Genomic DNA, 25,881 nt, shown 5'->3' with positions numbered 1-25,881 from the left:
ATTTGCAACCCATCGATGTTTCCAAGCCTTAAAGTCCAAGCCCGTTTATCTATCTGTAAAAAGGTCAGTGCAAAATCGGCATCGGCATGGATCATGCAGTTAATTTTTGTTTTTCCCTGGATCATGCAGTTAATTTGAAACCTGTAAGGAGTAACGCAATATATCTGTGTAAAAAAATTATAATTTTGTTTGATTAAAATTTATTTTTGATCAGAGTATAGATGATATGATATTAGAGAAACCAATACTCTGTTTTTTTTTTTTTTTAACAGAGAATGCCAATCTGCACCGTCGGCCGGAAGGAGCTAGTTTATTCTGTGTTTTTCTCTCTATTTTCCCTAAAAAAACGTATAATTCTCCGTAATGAAAAATCATAAATTTGAATTACCTATGATATCGTTATCACAGTATTAAATATCAATTCTTTTTGGTTCAAATGGCCGAAATTTATAAGGCAAAGCTAAGCCAGGGGAATAAAAAATTTCATTTAAAATATAATTTATTTAGCAAAAATGTCCCTTCTTTGCGCCTAAAGTGTAAACCATGTTGCCAGCAAATAGCAGTAACGGTGCTCCCTACGATTCGCTATAATTAATTCATTCGAGAACAGTACAGGATATTATCATATTATAATTTTATTTGAAAATATCAACGATTGTGACTTAGAATGTAAAGGAAAAGTAAGTGATTGTTGACATTAACAATTGAGGCTGGATATTTTATTTTCAATAATGGTAAAGAAAAATGTGCCGCAGGTAGGTAAGCAAGAGCATTGGCCAAGGAATGATCTGTAATGTACAGTAATAAGCACACAGATTAATTAGTGATGCTCGTGTTTAATATTTTAGTTGTTATATAAGTCGTCGTATGATCCTCTTGCGAGGCGCCAAGAGTGGAGTATTTTGAATGTCAGAAATAAAGCAAAGAACGATGGAGCGCTACTGTGAAGAAGAAGAAGAAGAAGAAGTGGAATTCCCAGTGAGTCCAATGGGACTATGTTTCAACAGCTCTGCGCTATGCATTTACATTATCGGCGTTTTGGAGTTGCAGGTTCCATTTGATCACTCTCAAGCTATTCCTCTCCTCCAGCGTCTTCTCCTTCCCATCAACCCTCGCTTCTCCTCCATCATGGTCCTCTCTTTCTCTCTCTCGTCTCTCTCTTTCTTCATATTTTGTCTTGTCTGATATATAATTCTCATGCATATGCAAGAAGGCCTTTTAAACCGATATGATCGATGTGAAAACATTTTACCCAGTGTTATACACAAGACATTTTTGGCTACTAATTCATCATCTTCACTTCTTTTCCCCTCTTCATCATATCATCCATATGTAATGCACAATAATATTCATTCTTTCACAGGTTAAACACAAAAGCGGGGAGAAACGATGGAGAAAAATACGAGTGAAATTGAAAGATCATATCAACATCCCCTTATTCCCTGAAAGCAAGTCAAAGCAATCATATGACAATTATTTTGCTGATTATTTGTCCAGAATAGCAATAGAGAAGCTTCCAGAAAATAAACCATTATGGGAAATTCACACCGTGAATTACCCTACAAGCAGTGCAGCAAGTAGCCTCATATTCAAACTCCACCACGCTCTTGGAGATGGCTACTCTCTCATGGGTGCTCTTCTTAGTTGTCTTCAAAGGGCCGTTGATCCCTCTCTTCCTTTGTCTTTCCCTTCTCTCAAACCATCCAAGTCTGCCAACAAAAGCTTCTTCAGCAGATTTTCTTCGGTCATGTCATTAGCCTGCAATACTCTAGTAGATCTCTGGTGGGGCTTAACGAACACTACTGCCATTGAAGATGACAAGACGCCCATCAGGTCCGGATTTCAAACAGGGGAAACTCGCCCAGTCACCATATCAACCATCACATTCTCGCTGGATCAAATCAAACTTATCAAGTCCCGACTTGGAGTGGTATGACTTCTCATCAATTTCTTCACTTTGCTGAAACTCTGATAGTTTTTGCTTCTCAGTTACTCATATAGTTTTTATATGCATCACTTACAGTTATCCATATATATAACCCTCCTTTTCTTTTCTTTTTTAATTCCCAGTATAGACTGTAAATGATGCGATTGTTGGGATAGTCTTCTATGGGACTCGACTGTATATGCAAGGCGTTGACAACAAGTCAGGGGCTGCAAAATCCACCGCATTAGTATTGATGAATACGAGAAATATTGAATGTTATCAGTCAGTCAACGATATGCTTAGTGCTCATCAGGCTAAAAGATCGTGGGGGAACCGAGTTTCTTTCGTGCATGTGCCGATTCCGAAATCAGAAGGCAAAAGAATTTCAAAGCAACTAGACTTCATTTGGGAAGTGCATCATATAATCAAGAGTAAAAATCAATCTTTGGTTGTTCCTCTCAACGGGATGCTTTTGGATATGAAGAGTAAACTTAAAGGTTATGAGGTATGAGTAGGCACAATATTTAGATCAATGGAAGAGTTAATATTATTTTTAATCCTTAAAAATTTATTTTATTTTGGTTTTGATTCTCATTTGAGAGATACCAAAAATTTATAGCTGTATTAAAACGAAGTCAAATTTTAGAGACCACTATTATTGGTTTCAAATTTCAAGAATCAAAATTAAAATAAGATCAAATTTCAGTGACATTCACTCTAAACTCAATATAAAATTATATTTTCACTGATTACAAGATAAGGATATATCAAGTGAAGTTTAAACCATATGCATATATAACAAAAAAAAATTCTCAGAGTTAAAAAAGCTAAAAACAAACTTAATAAAGAAACTGTTAGATATTTGGTTATCAAAAAATACTACCTCTGGTCCTTAATATAAGAATTTGTTTGATTTTTATTTTGTTTATAAATATAAGATCCTAATCCATTTTGTCTCTTATATTTATCTATTTTTTTAAGATAGTCTTTATAATAATAGTAATTCTAGCCAATACATTTGATTAGCGATGATATTTGAAAAAAATAACACTTATTTATTGTAAATAACTAATTTAACTATTTTTCTTAATCTATTTAAATTAGTTAATTAACACTTATATTAAGCACTTGAGGTAATATTTATTATTAATCTTAATTATCCTATTTCACGGATGTCAATTAAATTTCTGAATAATCATAAGTGATCTTTATAGGCAGTAGCCAAACATGTTTATAACGCAGCGACAAAGTCAAGTGCAACAATTACAAGCTTGATTGGACCGTCACAACAGATGTCTTTAGCCAATCATCCTGTAAATGGCTTCTGCTTCACGGTGGCCGGAGGTCCTGAGGTATTTTCTTTTTTAAGGGAATATATATATAATGATTTTATTAATAAATCTAATAAAAGTAATTTTTTGGGCCAAAGTAATAAAAGTAATTAAAAAAATTTATTGATGAAGAATATTAAAATTCCGGCTATATCAGAAGTTTGACTAATACAGATCATATATTGATGGTGAAATGCGAAAATAACTTTGTAGTTACTGAACATTAGCATGATATAAAAATTAGATAACTAATTTATAAATATTAAAAAATTTAGTGGAGTTAGTTATGTATCAGAAATGGATGTTGTTTTTCTTAGAATACATCTATCAATTATGTGCATTGAGATTACTCCTTGATGAAAATTGCTTAAAATGTTCGGTCATCATAGATACTACTCAAAAATAAAATGGATAAATATTGAAAAACAAGGTATATTGAGTTTTATATTTAAGGTCTAATTGAATATCTAATTATCTAATTAGTTCTTATGTTAATTATGTTAAGTTCTAGGGTTGGATTGTGGAGGTAGTACATTATATCACTGTTAGATTTAGTCTCTCCGGGTAAAGCCCAAACAAATATGATCGATGACTTTTATCAAAAAAAGAGAGTCACAAACATCATCAATCACTTGCAAAGTTATTGACTTCTTTGATAGAGCTAATTAACGGCGTTGAGATTGTATGGGTTGCAGAGCCTTCTGATATCCATAATGAGCTACATGGGAAATTGGGAATTCTAAAGGGTGACACTTAAGACAGATAAATATTTCATAGACGAACCCGAGCTAAGGCCCCACATCGAGCGCGCTTTTGAGGCCACACTCAAGGCAGCTCTCAACCAAGCATAAAGGTCAACTAGGAGCAAATATTCCTCCACGGTGCTATATAATTTCCAAGATTTAATTTATCTATCTCTTCACTTGCACTATTACTGTAAAATATCCTATGACTGTATCTATATGGATAATGTATGAAATGCATTGTATGAGAGGCATGATTATTTGATATCATGCGTAGTATATTCTGTATGAGATATGATGAATAATAAGACATTAATTTGCACCATACAAAGAAATTAAGGACCACGTGGGTAATTACTTAAAAAAATCATTTGGAATTAATTTCTTTAGTCTCAATCAGAATAAATTTAATGTTGTTCTTTTTCCTGTTATATTCTCTTACTTCTCTTTGATATGAGATTTATTAAACTAGTTTGATTATATTAGAGAAATTAGGTAAATTAATTAATTACAATAAATATAACATATTTTCCTAAGTCACCTTGTTCATCGTTCTTAATTTCCTCCATTCTCTCTTACTTGGTTGTTATTGTACAATAAGAATAATTTAGAAAAAAAATTAAAAAAAATATATAATAGGTTTTACATTGATCAATATTAAGTCTTCAATTAGATTCTCTATTAAAGACTGAAAGAGTATTATAATAAATGGCATACATGAAAAGACACTTTATCAGAAGAGTATGATATATTATACATTTATGAACTCTCTTCACTATCATCATTCACAATCTATACACAATTGCGTTGGTGGAGGAGGAGACGGATATATATGGCCAAGGGGCGTGCTTGCTTTCAAGTGACTGTAAAATTATTAACAACACATGAACAACAATGCTCGTTTTGTACAATTATTATTCCTTAGACTCGGTACCGTTTTCTTTCATATTTGTTCAATATTCCTTCAATCTTTTTATGAAATTTAAATATCAAAGAAATGGTGTAATTTTTTCAAATAAAATGGTAATTCAATTTCTTATTATTAAATTTTATTTATTAATTCATTATCCTTCTCGGAGAAATATCTAATTAAAGAAATGAAAAAAATGAAGCGGGGCTAGGGGCATTCTCAAAATGAATGTGGGCTAACTTGGGACAATATGCTACCCATCAGAATTGAGGTTGGGCCGTCGTTTCCAAGCCTTCTTAAAGAGTCAGTCATCCATGCCCGTTTTACCTATTTGGAAAAAGTTAGGGAAAATTACACTCAGGTCCCACAGAGCACAATTAATATAAAAAAGGTTCCTCAAAATCGCAAAATGATTCTGAAGTCCCCAGGAACCTGTGCGTAATTAATTCTAATTGTGAAATTATGAAGTTACCCCTGTTAATTTGAACCTATTTACAACCTCAACAGTGGTTGTTAACAACCCGAGCAGAGATGGTTAACAACCTCAACAACGCCCCTGGCATTCCACAAAGTGAGTTGTCATGAGCACTGCCGAGATTGTCAGTCACGTCTTCTCGGGTTGTTAACAGCCACTGTTGAGATTGTAAACGAATTGCTGCAATAAAATTAGAACATATTTACAACATCAACAGTGGCTGTTAACAACCCGAGAAGAGGTGGTTAACAACCTCAACAACGCCCCTGGCATTCGACAGAGTGAGTTGTCATGAGCACTGCCGAGGTTGTCAATCATGTCTTCTCGGGTTGTTAACAGCCACGATTGAGATTGTAAACGAATTGCTGCAATAAAATTAACAGGGGTAAGTAGGTAATTTCACAATTAGAATTAATTACACGCAGGTCCCTGGGGACTTCAGAATCATTTCGCGATTTCGAGGTACCTTTTTGATATTAATTGTGCTCTGTGGGACCTGAGTGTAATTTTTCCAAAGAGTTAATGCAAAGCAATCCACTAGGGTCATGCAGTTAAATCAGAAACTTGTGAGAAGCAACAGAATATATCTGCATAAATAAATCATAATTTTGTTTGATTAAATTATTTTTTTTTATTGGAGTATAAACGATATGATTTTTTTTCCTAGATAAATGATATGATATTATAGAAACTAATAATTTGTTTTTTTCCCCAAAAAAGAGTATGCCAGTCTATACTGTGGGCCAGAAGGACATAGTTTTTCTGTTTTTCCCCCCTCTATTTTTCCCTGAAAGCTTATAATTCTACATAATGAAAAATCATAAATTTGAACAATTTCTCCTTACCCTTTTTATGACGGACAATTCATTAAGCTCAACAAAATGGTACATAGTTAAATATCTCTTCACCTATCAATACCATTATTATAGTACTACCTCCGGTCCTAATTATAAGATTTTATTTGTAAATTATAAATAGAATCTTATAATTAGGATATGAGGTAGTATTAAATAATATCAATTTGTTTTTTTTCCAAGCTAAGTGGCCGAAGTTTTTAAGAGAAAGCTAGCCACAGAAAGAAATAATTCAATTTAAAATATAATCATTTAGCAAAATGTCCCCTCTGTGCCAGCAAATAGCGATAGCGGTGCTCCCTACGATTCTCGATAATTAATTCATTTGAGTACAGCACAGGATATTATCATATTATATGTCGCATTGAAACAAGGGAAAATTTCACTGTAGGACCGCACAAGACAATTAATCTCAAAGAGCCCCCAAAACTTTCTGAAATCTCACTGCAGGACCAAGGGGCCAATTTGATATTAATTCCACAAACGAAATGACGCCACTACCCTTAGCATCAGGTGAACCAGTCCACATGTGAACGGACTAATTCCACGTGTGAATATATGTATTTATTCTGCAAATTGGCTAGTTCCCCTTGCAAATGCGCTCTCCCGCACTTGTTTCCTCACGAACGCATGCATCAGGTGAACCAGTCTACATGTGAACGGACTGATTCCACATGTGAATATATGTATTTATTCTGCAAATTAGCTAGTTCCCCTTGCAAATGCGTTCTCCCGCACTTGTTTTCTCACGGACGCATGCATCAGGTGAACCAGTCCACATGTGAACGGACTGATTTCACGTGTGAATATATGTATTTCATCTGCAAATTAGCTAGTTTCTTTTGCAAATGCGCTCTCCCGCACTTGTTCCCTCACGGACGCATTCATCAGGTGAACCAGTCCACATGTGAACGGACTGATTCCACGTGTGAACATATGTATTTGTTCTGCAAATTGGCTAGTTCCCCTTGCAAATGCACTCTCCCGCACTTGTTCCCTTCTACTAGGGGCAGTGTCGTCATTTTGTTTGTGGAATTAATATCAGATTGGCCCCTTGGTCCTGCAGTGAAGTTTAAGAAAGTTTTGGGGGCTCTTTGAGATTAATTGTCTTGTGCGGTCCTACAGTGAAATTTTCCCTTGAAACAACCTATAAATGCAAATATTATAATTTTACTTGAAAATATGAACTATATATTGTGACACTTTTTTTTTGGTCAAAAATATATTGTGACACATATAGATGTAAAGGAAAAGTAAGTGACTCTTGTCATTAATAATCGAAGCTGGATATTTTATTTGTAATAATGGTGAAGAAAAATGTGCCGAATTACTTAAGCACATGAGCATATCTGCAGTCTGCAGTAGTAAGCACACAGATGAATTATGTAAGTAGTCGTATGATCCGTCCCCTTGTTGCCAGGCTCCAAGACGAATATGGCAAAGTACAACGAGTTAAAATCTCATGCTACGTTCCTCGTCACCGGCTCCAACGCTGCTCCTCTTTTGATGACCGAATATGGCATCCCAATCTCACCATTAATAGCAGAACCCGACGGACGGTGCATGGTTGTCCTGCATTTTAGCGTACCTGGCCGTCAATGACTTAGGTTGGGCTTAGTGGGGATTGCAAGGAAGCTATTATCTCAGAGAAGGCAATGTCAACGCAGGAGAGTCCTATGGATTGTTGGACTTCCAGTGGCAAACACTCAGTTACCCCGACTTCCCTAACAGGTTCCAGCTAATACTCCAAACACTCCAAGGTATATATGTTTATATATATATATATGCATGTGTTTCTTCATCTCAACTCGAAACGGTTTCTTAGTTATTAACTGTTCTTTCCTTATATACCAAGACCCAAGTTCGAAGAAGGCCATGTCGCAGGTACTGTATCACCCATAAAGTGGGCAGCGCGTGAAGAGGAAGGAGAATGGTGATGAAGTGGAAGTGCAAGACTGTAACGGGGCAAGCGGGTGGAGTGTGGAAGGAACACAGATCAAATTGCAGGATGCGGAGGAAGCGGAGTGTTTGGAGGCAACTGTGGAAGGCCAACCAGTGGAGCTCACGGCGGCGGATTGCTCAAACACGAACCAAACTTCATGGAAAGTCATAACAGAGTCAGGCATGCACCGGGCTTCGGTGGACGCACAAGGGAATCGATTGTGCTTGCAGAGGGATGCCAATTCGTCCTCCGTCGCCGCCGCCAAATGCATCTGTGCCGATTCTGATCCTTCGTGTCTGGACGATCCTCAGAGCCAGTGGTTTCAGTTTGTGTCCACCAATGTGATATAATCGGATTTATTTTAACTAAACGGAAACTCCATATTTTATATATTTATATATCTCTTTGAATTCCCAATCTTCTCCATTCATTTGATTTGAAGGTTGAAGATTACTTGCTAAACGGAAACTCTATAGTTTATATATTTATATATCTCTTTGAATTCCCAGTCTTCTCCATTCATTTGATTTGAAGGTTGAAGATTACCTGCTATGATGACATGAGGCCAGCTACATATTTTATTTAATAAGTAACTATATATGAAAAAACACTTTAATATAGCTTTGGAGAGTATTCCGTCATTGATAATGTTAATTATGCAGAAAGAGGATGATATATATTATACATTTATGAACTCTGTTCTCCATCATCAACACAGTCTATTCAATATTCCTTCAATTTTTTTATGAGATCTAAATATTAAAGAAACGATGTAAATTTTTTTAAATAAAATATAATATAATTCGTCGGCCTGTGGCCATGCTCAAAATAAATGTAGCTAAACTGGGGCAATTTGCAGCCCATCAGAATTGATGTTGGGCCGACGTATAACTGAGTTGATAATCAAGGGGTTTTTTCCTTGAAGAGGAAGAAAAGAACACTCTGGTTTTGATTAAAAATAAAAATGCTTTTTTAAAAAAAAAAAAAGGGACCAAGTCTTCTGAAAGAAACCCTTAACAGGCCTACGTGTCTCCGTAGTTGCCTGTGATGGTGTATGGCTGTGGTCGAAATTTATCAATTGCGCACATTATTGATTTATGGACCGCCTATTAAGGAAGTAAATATTAAATAAAAGACGTCCAATGAATTTGATCTTTGGTTTAATTAAAAGAACAGGAGGAACTAATAGGAATTAGGTCTAGTAGAAGAGGCTAATCTCTCATAATATGGTGAATTAATATTTGAATACCAGCTGAGAGATGTGCAAACATTTACCCGACAGTGTCTTAAACAAGATTGCTTCTAATAACGGGATACCTGTGCCTACAAAAAAAAAAGAGAAAAAAAGAACATAAGGAGATTATATCACTATTGGGTCTAGATAAAAGGGTTAGCCTCTCACGAGTTACAACATAACAAATAAAAATTTAAATTCACATTAAGAGATGTATTTACATTTAAAGCTTATTTGGAGCTGTGATTTTTAAGTACTTATAATTACTTTTATGTGGGTGAAGACAAAATTATTCTTACACACTTACCTTATATTTCGTAAATCATGATTAAAAATATACTTTTATGCCATTCCAACAAATTCTTAATACCTGACATTGCCTCTAGTAAGAGAATATCTATACCTTGAAAAAAAAAAAAAGGAGATTATTTCTTGATTTTCTAGAAAGGGTTTACGGGGGAGTTGGAGGTTGAAGGCAGTTTCAATCATAAGAATGAATATGACCTCTAACACTTCACTTCCACTTCTTTCCTCTCCCATGAGAGGATACCTGTGGCTACCAAAAAAACGAAAAACAGAACATAAAGAGATTATTGGATCCAGAGGAAAGAGTTGGTCTTTTACAAGCTACAATATAATAAATTAAAATTTAAATCCATGTTAGAAGATGTATCCACATCTAGGACTTGTTTGGAGTTATGATTTATAAATACTTATAATTATTTTTACATGAGCAGAGGCAAAATTACTTTTGCACACTTACCTTGTATTCCGCAAATTATGAATAAAAAATTATTTTTATGCCATTCCAACAAACATTTAGTACCTAGGAGAATATATATACCTAAAAAAAGAGGATATTATTTCTTGAATTTCTTTTCTTTTCTTTTTTTGCAAAATGAGAGAATTTACTTCATTTAGAAAACGGAGTTGGAGGTTGAAGGCAGTTTTCAGTCATGAAAATGAATATGACCTCTAACGCTTCGCTTCCACTTGTTTTCTCTCCTCTCCGGAACGTCATTGTGGGACATTTGTTGTTATATAGCGACTAGTTTTATTAATAAGCTACTATCTTGTCCCTTTTAAGTCATTTTTTTCTTTCATTGGTTCGAATATGAAATAATATTAGCTCCTAACTAGATTATTAATTTATGGAGATTAATAAGATTAGCTTAGTTAGTAATTATAAAAAAGATGTATGGGCTTCTTTAAAATGCCCCCTTTAACTATATATATTAAAACTACCTCATTAATAAAAATGAAATCCTCCTTTATTATGTGCAATACCTTAAAAAAATTATAAATTTAAAAAACAAAGTTAATTGGTATCTTACATTTAATACAAAACAAGAGATATGGAGTTTCAATGGCCCCTTTTCTGCCCTTTAGTTTTAACTCACTTTTCAAATGTTTTTTCTAATTTTTTATTGTTAGATTTTACATAAATTGAGTGACATTTTGATATCTTATACATAAAACTCGATATAGTTTTAAATTTTTTATGATTTTTTAAAGAAAAAATCTTTTAGAATCGTCTGCTTTCTTTTTAATTTAGCTACAAATATTTTGAAAAATTGTTTAAAAAAAATCAAAATTGCGTGATTTTTTTCCTCACAAAATATCAAAATGTCATTTATATTATATAAATACCAATGATAAAAAGAAACAAGAAAAAATATTTGGGAAATGAGGAAAATCTTAGGGAAGGTGAGAGACAATTTCGTCACTCCCTCAACTAATTAAGTTCTGCATTTAAGGCTTGAGGGAGTCGATATACGCATATATCCATGACAAGATTTAATCATGAAATCAAAGTTAAATAGCATTCCTTTTAGTATATATCTATATATATGTATGAGTATGAGCTTGTCCTCATCATGTGTGCTCATGCTTTAGAGTGCCTTCGCAAACCCATTAACTGAGTTGTGAGGGCGAATGTGACAGAAAGCACAAAGATGGTGATGAAGCAGTATCAAGAAGAAGCAGCAGTACCAGTGAGTCCTATTGGACAATACTTCAACAGCTCTGTGCTCTGTATTTACGTTGTTGGCGTTTTGGAATTCGAGGTTCCTTTCGATGAATCACAAGCCATTCCTCTCCTCACGCGCCTCTTTCTTCCTGTCAATCCTCGCTTCTCCTCCATCATGGTCTTATTCCTTCTCTGTCTCTCTCTCTTATAATTGCATGTGATTAAAAATTTGATTACGCTTTATATTTAACCGGCGGCAATAATAATATGTTGTTGATGGAGAGCAGGTTGAAGACATGAGTGGGAAGAAACAATGGGAGAAAGTGGAAGTCAACTTGAAAGATCATGTTAACATCCCCTCATTCCCTGAATGCGAGCCAGATGAATTATATGACAAGTATTTTTCGGATTACATGTCCAAAATAGCATCAGAGAAGCTTCCAGAGAACAGACCATTATGGGAAATTCACATCGTGAATTACCCTACAAGCAGTGCGGCAAGCAGCCTCATATTCAAACTCCACCACGCTCTTGGAGATGGCTACTCTCTCATGGGTGCTCTTCTTTCTTGTCTTCAAAGAGCCGACGATCCCTCACTTCCCTTGCCTTTCCCTCCCCTCAAACCTGCAAAATCTCATCGCAAAAGCTTCTTCAACAGATTTTCTTTGGCCATGTCATCAGCCTTCCATACTTTCGCTGATTTTTGGGGGAGCATATCGAAGAGCAGTGTCAATGAAGATGACCAAACACCAATCAGGTCTGGAATTGAAGGACCTGAGATTCCTCCATTCACTGTATCAACCTTGGAATTCTCCCTTGACCAAATCAAACTCGTCAAGTCCAGGCTAATTGGAGCGGTCCGTCGATGTTTTTTCTTAGATATGCGTGCGCGTACGTGTGTTTTAGCTTACATATATCTATATACTCTTAATCACTTATCGTTCTTCGGTTTGCATTTAATATACAGACAATAAATGACGTGATTACTGGGGTTATTTTCTTTGGGATTCGCTTGTACATGCAAGACGTAGACATCAAATCCAGGGCCGCAAACTCCACTGCGTTGGTGCTGATGAACACAAGAAACATCGAAGTCTATCAATCTGTCGATGACATGCTCAAGTCTAAGGCCTCTTGGGGGAACCATTTTTCCTTCTTCCATGTGCCGATTCCAAAGTTAGAAGATGATAGGATTTCAAATCCACTAGAATTCATCTGGGAAGCACACAATATAATCATCAGGAAGAAACAATCCGCGGCCGTTCTCCTCGCCGGCATGCTTCTCGAAATGAAGAGAAAATGGAAAGGATATGAGGTTCGTATGGATACATCTCATTAAATTAAATATGGTGTCTACTTAAGTAACATCTGTATATAATCACAGATTACATGAACAAACATATATTATAGAGCTTTAAGGTTGAATAAATGGAGAATGGCATTTAGGTGATTGGGTCCTCGAATCGTTAACATTTTGGTCCCTATTTGGAGGGGGGGGGGAGTGTTCAACATATTACAGTTGTCAATATTATTTTGGGGTCGGTTTGGTATGAGAAAAAATGAGAAAAGGGAAAGGGAGAGAAAATTTTAATAATTCGATTTAAAAAATTTTTTAAAAAAATAAGGTCAAAAGCTTTTAATTAATTTTTATTACCATTTTATATTACTTCTGCTCTTTATTGAGATTTTAAAACCCTACTTCTCCAATTTTTTAAATATAGCCTATTAAAATTTCTTTTCCCTCTCCTTCCCTCCATTTCCCTCATATCAAACACTACCTTAAGAAACTAAATTAGAATGTCAAATAATTACCCGACCCGACTATCATTCTTCGTATACGTACCAAATCATTCTTTTCTCGCCTTAAAAAAGTAACATCAAATCAAATTGGGTATGGTTGGAGCTAAGAAATGTTTTCTTTTTCGCCTTTCAATAATAATTACATGGCTGATAGCTAGATATGTCAAACCTATAGTATTTTGTCTGATTAAATTTGCTCTCATGCCATGATATCTGGTATGTTGCCGTTATCATCACTTCTATAGTAACTAGCACTGACTCCTTTTGTCTTAATTACAGGGTAAAGTTTTAAAAATTTATTTGATCCTAAATATACCGTATGATATAATTAGAACTGAAAAGAGTACATGAAGAAGCTCTCTTTACATGAGGCAGATAATTAATTGAGAATTTATTATTTTTGCAGGCAGTAGCTAAGCACATGTACGATACAATGTCAAAATCGAGTTTGGCAATAACTAACCTAATCGGACCATCACAAAAAATATCTTTAGCTAACCATCCCGTCAAAGGCTTGTATTTCACATCTGTCGGGGTTCCTCAGGTATTTATATATTTAGTTATTTATTTTTCTATTCAATGCATTGATCAGTTTAAACTTAAAACATGTTCAGAACATTTATTCTCTTGTTGTCATTGTGAAATTTGGTCTCCCCAAAACCCAAAACAGACATGATTTTCTGAATGAATCCTACCCTAAATTGATGTGCCAATGCCTCTAGCTAATTGAATTTTATGGGTTACAGAGCCTTCAGATGTCAGTAATGAGCTACAATGGCGTTCTGAGAGTGTCCCTGCAGACAGAAAAATATTTCATAGATGAACACAAACTGAAATCCTCCCTCGAAAGTGCCTTTGAGATTATACTCAATGCAGCCATGGAGATTCCTCGACAAACCAAAAATTAGAATTAGCCTGAACGACTAAAATTCATCAGCCTGCAAGCTCAAGCTATAATGTTTCCCAGATTTATCTATTGTTCATCATTTGTTGCACGTCTTCACTTAGAATTTTAAATATGGAACGCTTGTTTATTTGTTTACTCTCTTCTCCCATCCAAAGATAATTGTTCCAAGCTTTGGGGACGTCACCGGTTCAATTCCGAGCGTCTGCAGACTGTAGGGTCTTTCCTATGAGAAAGGAAAACAGATATGTGTGTGTGTGATTAAAAAAAAAAAAAAAGTACATATATAACCACCAATTAATGCCTTGAACGTTGTTCGGGGAATGGCATCATTATTTTTTTTGGAAAAGACAAAATATTGTAATAATGTCTCTCAAAATCTGATAATTACTTCGAAGTCCTAAAAAGACTTGACTGAAATAAGAAAAAAAACTTGAAAAGATTGTTGCTCCTAATACAGAAAAAAAATGCTAAAAAGGTACGGTTGTAAATATAAGCCACGATAATTGTTATTGTAGCTTGTAATAGTCCTCAATGTTGTTGATTCACTTGTGAATTTATTTGTTGATATAAATTTTTAAAAAATATAATTTCAAGTTACATAATAAAAAATAATATTGACATATTTTGTGAACTAATATTTTTTTATGATAATGTGATATAATATTGTTATTAAAAGTCAATTATTAGCTATGATATGAAGAGCTATTTAATGACAAGTAATTTCATAATTTTATATAAGTGATAATTGACTTTTAATAACAATGTTTCATCACATTATCATTAAAAAGTGCTAGTCTACAAGATATTTTAATACTACTTCTCATTATATAATTTGAAATCACTTTTTTTCAATCTTATGTTGCAAAATAAATTAACAAATGAACCAGTAATATTGACAATTATCACAGTCTATATTAATAACTTTCTCTTTTCAGTACTTTTTCTGTACTAGCGTTAATAAAATCTTCTTAACATTTTTATTATTGCAGTGAAATCCCTTTAAAATTTTGAAAGCAATTATTAAAGTTCTCAAAACTTTTTTGCGGTATTTTATTTTTTGTGAGACCCCAACACAGTTCCCTCTTCTTTTCTTTTTTTTTAATCGAATGCCTCAACTACAAAAACGAGACGCGCCATTGAAATCGGACGTGACAAGTGAATTAAAATGGATTCAACTAATATTGTAAGAGACAGGTCAAAAAAGCGAATAATGTGAGAGAGAATGCCCATCTGTAGTTCTGCACTGCAGGCCTGAAGGACATAGTTCATTCAATTTTTTGCTCTATTCCTTTTTTTTTTTTTTAAATTTCGGGTAAGGACGCGCTCATCATTTCAAATTATTGTTACAGGTACACCCACCCACCTAAAATATTTAATTAGAGTGCAATTTTATTTCCATATAATTAATGTGCTTCAATTTCTTCCGTCCACTAAAGGTATGTTTGGCTCAATGAGAGAAAGGAGAGGGGAGGGATTTTAATGGAGGAAAGGGAGGGGAGGGAAGTGGAAGGATTTTATATTATTTTGTTTGGATTTATAAAAAAAGAGGGGAGGGGAGGGAAAAATATTTTAATATGGACAATTTTGCTCTTGTTTTATTTAAGACGTGAGCATAATGGTCACAACATGGCAAAATATAGACATAATGGTCACAACATGACAAAATATGAGCATAATAGTCATAATATGACAAAATATTGCTATTTCCCTCCAAATACTCCCAATTTTAGAGGGGAGGTTGAAGAGGGAAGGGGAGGGGAAATTTTAAAAATTTTTCCCTCCCCTTCTAAAATTTGTGTGTTGCCAAACAAGGGGAAATAATTAAAATCCCTCCCTTTCCCTCCCATCCCTTCCAAATCCCTCATACCAAACACACCATAAGAGTGTACCAACCGGACATTTATTTTTACTAGATAAGCAATGTATATTTGTAAAAATAATGACACAGAAGCATAGAAAAGTCAGCTGTGCAATTTTTTTTTTTTTTGCAGAGATAAAACGATCTCCATCTCAAATAAACCAATGTTTAGGCTCTTCTTCTTTTTTTTTTAATTTCGGGTAAGGACGCACTCATCATTTCAAATTATTTTACAGGTACACCCACCCACCTAAAATATTTAATTAGAGTGCAATTTTGTACCAACCGGACATTTATTTTTACTAGATAAGCAACGTATATTTGTAAAGATAATGACACAGAAGCATAGAAAAGCCAGCTGTGCAAATTTGTTCTTTTTGCAGAGATAAAACGATCTCCATCTCAAAATAAACCAATGTTTAGGCTCTTCTTCTTGTTTTTTTTTTTTTGACCAGCAATGTTTAGGCTCTTCAAAACACGTGAGAAGACCCAATTGAACGAGAACTGGATGACAAAATCAGCGGCCTGCGTGCGAGGAAAAGCCACCCGGGTAGTTCGTTTTTTGAGGGAAAAAAAAGAGAATTATAATTAAGTCCCAAAAAAATTTAATTATTTTAAAATTTATTGACAAATTTAAAGATAAGAAATAACAAAAGATTCAAATTAATCACTTATTATTAAAAAATTTTAGTAAATAAATTTCTTCTTTAAGACTTTTTCGATGATTCTCCCAAAAAAAAAAAAAGGCACCTGATATGGAGAAATTCTCGTGTGCAGCCGGAACACCATATCATCTGCCCATAAAATGACAACACATTGATAGATGTTAACTTGGCGGCACCTTTTTGGCTTTTTGTAGAGGTAGAAATATGAGCGGACTCTATATAACCAAAATTTTAAAAATATTCTAATTTACTATTTCTGACTCTTAAATCAACAGGGATTTGCATTGGGTGCTCATCAGTTTTGATGAGCACCTAATGCTCATCAGATCTGGACCGTCCAGATCTGATTTGGATGGTCCAGATCTGATTTTATTTTTATTTTTATTTTTTTAAAATAATTATTTTAATAGATATAGGATAAAAAATAAAGATAATCTCTTAACTATCATTCTTTAAAAATATAGTTTTTTCTATTTTAAAATAATTATTTAAAAATATTAAATCTGGACCGTCCAGATTATTATCTGGAGGGTCCAGATTGCTCATCAGGTGATGAGCACCAAATGGGGACCCAATCAACAGACTTAGGATCGGCTCATAAGCTTTTGGTCAGTTTAAGAAAGAAAAATTACTTTTCATATTTCTTACTTTTTTTAATTAAAAAATAAAAATAAACTAATAAAATTATTAATAAAAGACATAAATATGAATAAAATTAAGTCACAAATACCAAATATCATCATACATAAACATCTATCAACATTTAAAACATTTATTATCAAGATAATTAGAATTAATTACACACAGGTCTCTAGAAATTTTAAAATCATTTCACAATTTCTAAGGATTTGAATGTAATTTTCCCTTTAATGAATGAATGAGGTAAGGGGCCCCTATGGCCCTATGAGCGTCTTTGTACTTTGTTTTCCCCATCCCCCGTGAGCATCCTTTGAACATCCTTTTTTTTTTACCAGATCCTTTGAACATCCTTTACTACTTATGACTTGGTTGGAGTTTTATTTTGAACAGATTTTTAAATAAGTTTATGTAAATAGAGATAATTTTTTTTTACATACTTATCTCATGTTCTGCAAATCACGTTTGAAAAACTACTTACAAATCAATCCAAACAAGTCCTTAGCCACTTATTTTTATTAAAATGAAATCAACTACTTCTCTAATCTTATTTATAAGATAGAAAGAAAATTTTTTTAGTCTTGTTTGTAAATTATTTCATTAAATTTTTATCATAAATATACCATATTATCCTTCATTTATTATAATGTAGTTTTTTTTACAAATATAAATATTAAATAAAGATAGAATTAAAAAATTGTTATATTTTAATAAAAAAGTTGATAGAATTTAAATTTTTTTTTATTTATATAAAACATATTAAAAATACCATATAAAGAATACCCACCATTTTTAATATTGGTCCCCATAAAAGGAAGGGAATCAGCACCCGCCCCCACAACCCCCACCGACTCCATAAATGAGATTAATTTCAACGTTTTGATAGATTTTATGGCAATAAGATTTTTTATTTGGGACCTGCATGTAATTCTTTAAAATTTTAGTTCTTTTCATGTGTATTTTATTAGGATTATTCAACCCTATCATGTTCCAACGTTTCGTCCCTTTCCCAACTAATTTGATACGGGAGATAGGATACGACACAGGATAAAAATATTCTGTTCCAATCTCATCCTGATATATTGTTTTTCTTTTTATTTTTTATAAATTTATCTGATTTGTTACTACAATTACATTATAATAATATTCATAAATTGTTATTTTGATTGTTTATTTACAAATTGTTTTCTATGAGTTACGTGATATTCTTTTTAATGAACATTTAAGTTTGTTTATTTTTGTTTCTTAACATTACAAAAAACATTTTTTCCTTTGCTGATTTTTAATTACTGCCAATTTTTTTAATTTTTATATAGTTTTTATTATGAGTCTTTATACCTTATGTATAGGTAGTTTTCAAATTAAAAAAAATAAAAAATTACAAAAATACAAAAAAAAGGGGATATTCCAGTCCCATTTTGGCTATATCCTATCCCGTCTCGTTGGCACGGGACTAGACTAGATACGGTCCGTCTTTTCTTATAAACACCTCTATATTTTATGATTTTTTTAAAAAAATTATAAATAGGTTTTAAAGGAAGAATATATTTGTAATTAAGTATCACAAATTTCAAAACTATTATGATGTTTGTATTTGTAATAAAATCATAAAACTTATAATTCTACCTAATGAAAAATCATAGGTAGCTGGCAAAAAAAGATCCTAGGTAAATTTCAACTATTTCTTCTTACCTATATATTTTTTTTTTTTGGTGATACAAAGCCCAGACTCATAAAACGCTTAAATTAGAGATTCTAGGGGGCCGACATAAGCCATCAATATCTTCCTGCAGAATATTCAAGACTTCACACGGAGGAGAGCTCCAGATCATTCTTTCCTCTGGTTGTTCCATACCCAATTTAGCCAACCGGTCCGCACATCTGTTTCCTTCTCTATATACGTGGCTAATAGACACATCCCAGTCTCTGTTGAGTATTTCTGTCAACCTCACAGATATGCTGTAGTTTCCTTCTAGTCTTTTTGTCGTTCTTAACTCATCTACAATTTGCTTGGCATCGCATTCCACTTCTATTTTTCTGAATCCCAATTCCCAACAAAGTCGTAGTCCTTCATATATACTCCATGCCTCAACTTGTTTAATATTATCCACCGGTAGCCTTGTGGCATATCCATGTAGCCATTCCCCACAGTCTCCCCTTATTACTCCTCCACATCCTACGCTGTAGCCTGAAGTTATGGTTGCATCTGTGTTGAGTTTACACCATCCTTTGTTTGGTGGTTTCCAGGCAACGTATACTCACTCCCATCATCTTACCTATATTTTAGTTTCAAGTGGCCGACACTTTTAAGAGACAGCTAGACAGGGAAATAAATAATTTCATTTAAAGTATAAATTATTTAGCAAAATGTCCCCCGCCTGTATATGCGGGTCGGCAGCGTCGCTAGCAACTACAAGTGGTGGTGGTGTTCCCACGATTCACTAATTTAATACAGTACAGGATGTTATGATATTATACGGCGGGATGTTTTATCGGAAACAGTCTATGAATGTAATGTGTGGAATTATCATTTTAAACTTCCTAATCAAACATATGTTTATATTTATTTTGTAATCACATTTTTTTATTTTATAACTATAAAATTCGAATAATAATAATAAAATTATCTAAAAGCACAATATAATTCAAGTTAATTTATGACTAATTATTCAAATTAATATTTAACAATTATTTAATTATTTTTATAATTATAAAAAATTAATTTAAATGCACAATTGATATTTTTTAATTAAAATTTTCAAATATTCATATGAGCAAAACACGCCTGATGCTTTTTTTTTTAATTTTTAATTAATATCGGCATGTATTGACTATTATTTAATATATATCACCTAATAGTATTTTATCAAAACATTAGCAGTTAATAATTTGAATGTCACTACTATTTACAATTCAACCTTTTGTCTATAACCGTTCATATACACATATAGGCATAAGAGTCTTGTATAACCAAACAAAGGTGCATGCAAATGTTGGCATAATCGCTGTCACGGATAGAACGAGGAACAATCGAAAGCGAACTGAATAGAAATAGCTTATGATCGCTGCCTAGATGAAGAAGCGAGTGTCCGTAAAGAATCATCAAGTAGGGAGAGAAGCTGCATATTAAGATATTATTATCCTACATTACACTCTCAAGAGTGTTCTATTTTTTATACATTTTTTTTTAATATACAGGGCCGGAGAATAGTTTTATTGGGATAAAACTTGCCTTTTTTTTTGCCACCATGAAAACAGAATTATGGTCGAACGGCCCATATGACTGTGGCCCATATTTATTCCCCACATCCTTCATCTTGTTATCTGTCTATGCTTGAGCTCCTTTGCAACCCCACGAAATAATTGAGCTGTGATGAAACAGTATCAACAAGAAGAAGAAGAAGAGAGTCCTGTGGAAGAAGCTTCCAGAGAAAGGAGGCCGTTTTGGGAAATTCACATCGTCTCATGTTCAAACTCCGCCACGCTCTTGATGATGGTTTATTCTCTAATGGGCGCATGCTCTTGTTTCTTAGATCTGATTTGATACGAAGTATTGAAAATGAGGAATTGAGATTGGAATTGTAATTGAAAAAAATCATTGAAATAATACTTAACATCAATAATTACTTATTATATGAGAATAGGCAAACCCATAGAAGTGGGATTGGGAAATACTACTTCCCTCCATAGTATTCTCCAATCCAACATATATAGGTTTGGCTAATCTCATATAACAACTAGTTTCTTATACTAAACACTTTTTTAATATATTTTCTCAATTACAATCTCAATCTTAATCCCTCATTTTTAATACTTCCTACTAAACGTAATCTTAACATCTTCAAAATCTGACAGCAAAAGCTTCTTCAAACAGATTTTCTTTGGTCATGTCATTAGCCCACAATACTTTCGCCTATACATGCTGAATTCTAAGGCCAAGGGCCAGGGAAGAATCATTTTTCCTTCTTGCACGTGCCCATTCTAAAGCTGGAAAAATAATATTAGCTCCTAACTAGATTATTAATTTATGGAGATTAATAACATTAGCTTAGTTAGTAATTTATAAAAAATATGTATGGGTTTCTCTAAATTAATGCCCCCTTTAACTATATATATTAAAACTACCTCATTAATAAAAGTTAAATCCTCCTTTATTATGTGCAATACCTTGAAAAAATTATAAATTTAAAAAACAAAGTTAATTGGTATCTTACATTTAATACAAAACAAGAGATATGGAGTTTCAATGGCCCCTTTTCTGCCCTTCAGTTTTAACTCACTTTTCAAATGCACTTTTCAAATGCTTTTTCTAATTTTTTTTGTCTTTAGATTTTACATAAACTGAGTGACATTTTGATATCTTATAGATAAAACTCGATATAGTTTTAAATTTTTTATGATTTTTTAAAGAAAAAATTTTAGAATCCTGTACTTTCTTTTAATTTAGCTACAAATCTTTTGAAAAATTGTTAAATACCAATGATAAAAAGAAACAAGAAAAAATATCTGGGAAATGAGGAAAATCTTAGGGAAGGGGAGAGACAATTTCGTCACTCCCTCAACTAATTAAGTTCTGCATTTAAGGCTTGAGGGAGTCGATATACGCATATATCCATGCCAAGATTTAATCATGAAATCAAAGTTAAATAGCATTCCTTTTAGTACATATCTATATATATGTAGGTATGAGTATGAGCTTGTCCTCATCGTGTGCTCATGCTTTAGAGTGCCTTCGCAAACCCATTAACTGAGTTTTGATGGCGAATGTGACAGAAAGTACAAAGATGGTGATGAAGCAGTACCAAGAAGAAGCAGCAGTACCAGTGAGTCCTACTGGACAATACTTCAACAGCTCTGTGCTCTGTATTTACGTTCTTGGCGTTTTGGAATTCGAGGTTCCTTTGGATGAATCACAAGCCATTCCTCTCCTCAAGCGCCTCTTTCTTCCTGTCAATCCTCGCTTCTCCTCCATCATGGTCTTAATCCTTCTCTGTCTCTCTCTCTCTCTCTCTCTCTCTCTCTCTCATAATTGGAAGTAATTAAAAATTTGATTACGCTTTATATTTAACCGGCGGCAATAATAATATGTTGTTGATGGAGAGCAGGTTGAAGACATGAGTGGGAAGAAACAATGGGAGAAAGTGGAAGTCAACTTGAAAGATCATGTTAACATCCCTCATTCCCTGAATGCGAGCCAGATGAATTATATGACAAGTATTTTTCGGATTACATGTCCAAAATAGCATCAGAGAAGCTTCCAGAGAACAGACCATTATGGGAAATTCACATCGTGAATTACCCTACAAGCAGTGCGGCAAGCAGCCTCATATTCAAACTCCACCACGCTCTTGGAGATGGCTACTCTCTCATGGGTGCTCTTCTTTCTTGTCTTCAAAGAGCCGACGATCCCTCACTTCCCTTGCCTTTCCCTCCCCTCAAACCTGCAAAATCTCATCGCAAAAGCTTCTTCAACAGATTTTCTTTGGCCATGTCATCAGCCTTCCATACTTTCGCTGATTTTTGGGGGAGCATATCGAAGAGCAGTGTCAATGAAGATGACCAAACACCAATCAGGTCTGGAATTGAAGGACCTGAGATTCCTCCATTCACTGTATCAACCTTGGAATTCTCCCTTGACCAAATCAAACTCGTCAAGTCCAGGCTAATTGGAGCGGTCCGTCGATGTTTTTTCTTAGATATGCGTGCGCGTACGTGTGTTTTAGCTTACATATATCTATATACTCTTAATCACTTATCGTTCTTCGGTTTGCATTTAATATACAGACAATAAATGACGTGATTACTGGGGTTATTTTCTTTGGGATTCGCTTGTACATGCAAGACGTAGACATCAAATCCAGGGCCGCAAACTCCACTGCGTTGGTGCTGATGAACACAAGAAACATCGAAGTCTATCAATCTGTCGATGACATGCTCAAGTCTAAGGCCTCTTGGGGGAACCATTTTTCCTTCTTCCATGTGCCGATTCCAAAGTTAGAAGATGATAGGATTTCAAATCCACTAGAATTCATCTGGGAAGCACACAATATAATCATCAGGAAGAAACAATCCGCGGCCGTTCTCCTCGCCGGCATGCTTCTCGAAATGAAGAGAAAATGGAAAGGATATGAGGTTCGTATGGATACATCTCATTAAATTAAATATGGTGTCTACTTAAGTAACATCTGTATATAATCACAGATTACATGAACAAACATATATTATAGAGCTTTAAGTATGAGTGTTGAATAAATGGAGAATGGCATTTAGGTGATTGGGTCCTCGACTCCTCCACAAAGGAGTGAAGGGAATCGTTAACATTTTGGTCCCTATTTGGAGGGGGGGGAGTGTTCAACATATTACAGTTGTCAATATTATTTTGGGGTCGGTTTGGTATGAGAAAAAATGAGAAAAGGGAAAGGGAGAGAAAATTTTAATAATTCGATTTAAAAAATTTTTTTTAAAAAATAAGGTCAAAAGCTTTTAATTAATTTTTATTACCATTTTATATTACTTCTGCTCTTTATTGAGATTTTAAAACCCTACTTCTCCAATTTTTTAAATATAGCCTATTAAAATTTCTTTTCCCTCTCCTTCCCTCCATTTCCCTCATATCAAACACTACCTTGAGAAACTAAATTAGAATGTCAAATAATTACCCGACCCGACTATCATTCTTCGTATACGTACCAAATCATTCTTTTCTCGCCTTAAAAAAGTAACATCAAATCAAATTGGGTATGGTTGGTGCTAAGAAATGTTTTCTTTTTCACGTTTCAATAATAATTACATAGCTGATAGCTAGATATGTCAAACCCATAGTATTTTGTGTGATTAAATTTGCTCTCATGCCATGATATCTGGTATGTTGCCGTTATCATCACTTTTATAGTAACTAGCACTGACTCCTTTTGTCTTAATTACAGGGTAAAGTTTTAAAAATTAATTTGATCCTAAATATACCTTATGATATAATTAGAACTGAAAAGAGTACATGAAGAAGCTCTCTTTACATGAGGCAGATTATTATTTTTGCAGGCAGTAGCTAAGCACATGTACGATACAATGTCAAAATCGAGTTTGGCAATAACTAACCTAATCGGACCATCACAAAAAATATCTTTAGCTAACCATCCCGTCAAAGGCTTGTATTTCACATCTGTCGGGGTTCCTCAGGTATTTATATATTTAGTTATTTATTTTTCTATTCAATGCATTGATCAGTTTAAACTTAAAACATGTTCAGAACATTTATTCTCTTGTTGTCATTGTGAAATTTGGTCTCCCCAAAACCCAAAACAGACATGATTTTCTGAATGAATCCTACCCTAAATTGATGTGCCAATGCCTCTAGCTAATTGAATTTTATGGGTTACAGAGCCTTCAGATGTCAGTAATGAGCTACAATGGCGTTCTGAGAGTGTCCCTGCAGACAGAAAAATATTTCATAGATGAACACAAACTGAAATCCTCCCTCGAAAGTGCCTTTGAGATTATACTCAATGCAGCCATGGAGATTCCTCGACAAACCAAAAATTAGAATTAGCCTGAACGACTAAAATTCATCAGCCTGCAAGCTCAAGCTATAATGTTTCCCAGATTTATCTATTGTTCATCATTGGTTGCACGTCTTCACTTAGAATTTTAAATATGGAACGCTTGTTTATTTGTTTACTCTCTTCTCCCATCCAAAGATAATTGTTCCAACCCTTGATGGATTCTGCAATTACGTACATGATTTATTTTTGCTGCTGTTCTTAATTGAATTTCTAAGTTCACAAAACTCAAAGCTTTGTGCTTTCTTTCCCTTACATATTTTCCTTTTTCTTTTTGCCCAAAACTTTATTTAAAAGAGCATCGAAATTTGTTGTGCAAAATTAAAAACATTAACTGATCAGATAAAGATAAAACGTACGTAACCGCCAGCCACAACTCGTTAGGCTTAATGGCACACAGTCCTCAAGCTTTGGGGACGTCACCGGTTCAATTCCGCGCGTCTGTAGACTGTAGGGTCCTTCCTATGAGAAAGGAAAACAGATATGTGTGTGTGTGATTTAAAAAAAAAAAAAAGTATATATATAACCACCAATTAATGCCTTGAACGTTGTTCGGTGAATGGCATCATTATTTTTTGGGAAAGACAAAATATTGTAAAAATATCCCTCAAAATCTGATAATTACTTTGAAGTCCTAAAAGGACTTTACTGAAATAATAAAAAAAACTTGAAAAGATTGTTGCTCCTAATACATAAAAAAAAATGCTAAAAAGGTACGGTTGTTAATATAGGCCACGATAATTGTTATTGTAGGCTGTAATAGTTGTCAATATTGCTAATTCACTTGTTAATTTATTTGTTGATATAAATTTTTTAAAAATATAATTTCAAGTTACATAATAAGAAATAACATTGACGTATTTTGTGAACTAATATTTTTTTATGATAATGTGATGTAATATTGTTATTAAAAGTCAATTATTAGTTATGATATGACGAGCTAATTAATGACAAGTAATTTCATAATTTTATATAAGTGATAATTGACTTTTAATAACAATGTTCTATCACATTATCATTAAAAAGTGCTAGTCTACAAGATATTTCAATACTACTTTTCATTATATAATTTGA

The 25,881-nt window shown here is 33.7% G+C and overlaps 2 protein-coding genes and 1 pseudogene across 2 annotated transcripts; all 3 read left to right on the top strand.

Annotated features, from left to right (window-relative positions):
* The first annotated feature begins 987 nt into the window (after positions 1–987).
* Positions 988–4,001, top strand: LOC114762810 (O-acyltransferase WSD1-like). The gene is made up of 5 exons (XM_028952400.1): positions 988–1,131; positions 1,364–1,930; positions 2,076–2,432; positions 3,142–3,279; positions 3,954–4,001. Exons 1-5 carry the CDS (start codon positions 988–990, stop codon positions 3,999–4,001), a joined length of 1,254 nt encoding a protein of 417 aa, XP_028808233.1.
* A 7,233-nt stretch (positions 4,002–11,234) lies between these two features.
* Positions 11,235–14,209, top strand: LOC114762804 (O-acyltransferase WSD1). Its single transcript, XM_028952387.1, has 5 exons — positions 11,235–11,563; positions 11,673–12,242; positions 12,353–12,700; positions 13,592–13,729; positions 13,932–14,209. The coding sequence occupies exons 1-5, from the start codon at positions 11,372–11,374 to the stop codon at positions 14,091–14,093; spliced, it is 1,410 nt and encodes a 469-aa protein (XP_028808220.1). The 5' UTR covers positions 11,235–11,371; the 3' UTR covers positions 14,094–14,209.
* A 7,789-nt stretch (positions 14,210–21,998) lies between these two features.
* LOC114762795 (O-acyltransferase WSD1-like) lies at positions 21,999–24,877 on the top strand (annotated as a pseudogene).
* The last annotated feature ends 1,004 nt before the right edge of the window (positions 24,878–25,881 follow it).

Source organism: Neltuma alba, unplaced genomic scaffold (genome assembly GCF_004799145.2).
Source record: "Neltuma alba isolate B1F8T4 unplaced genomic scaffold, ASM479914v2 tig00001750_pilon, whole genome shotgun sequence".
In the NCBI taxonomy this organism is placed as follows: Eukaryota; Viridiplantae; Streptophyta; class Magnoliopsida; order Fabales; family Fabaceae; genus Neltuma; species Neltuma alba.
The sequence above is the reverse complement of the archived record's forward strand: the minus strand, read 5'-3'. Positions and strand labels throughout refer to the sequence as shown.

What these genes read in the sequence shown, in the direction of transcription:
- LOC114762810 (XM_028952400.1), top strand. Translation starts at nt 988, where the DNA reads ATGGGACTATGTTTCAACAGCTCTGCGCTATGCATTTACATTATCGGC. An exon ending in CTCGCTTCTCCTCCATCATG is followed by an intron (nt 1,132 to 1,363) that starts GTCCTCTCTTTC and finishes ATTCTTTCACAG; the next exon opens with GTTAAACACAAAAGCGGGGA. An exon ending in CGGTGGCCGGAGGTCCTGAG is followed by an intron (nt 3,280 to 3,953) that starts GTATTTTCTTTT and finishes TATGGGTTGCAG; the next exon opens with AGCCTTCTGATATCCATAAT.
- LOC114762804 (XM_028952387.1), top strand. Translation starts at nt 11,372, where the DNA reads ATGGTGATGAAGCAGTATCAAGAAGAAGCAGCAGTACCAGTGAGTCCT. An exon ending in GAAAATGGAAAGGATATGAG is followed by an intron (nt 12,701 to 13,591) that starts GTTCGTATGGAT and finishes TTATTTTTGCAG; the next exon opens with GCAGTAGCTAAGCACATGTA. An exon ending in CATCTGTCGGGGTTCCTCAG is followed by an intron (nt 13,730 to 13,931) that starts GTATTTATATAT and finishes TATGGGTTACAG; the next exon opens with AGCCTTCAGATGTCAGTAAT.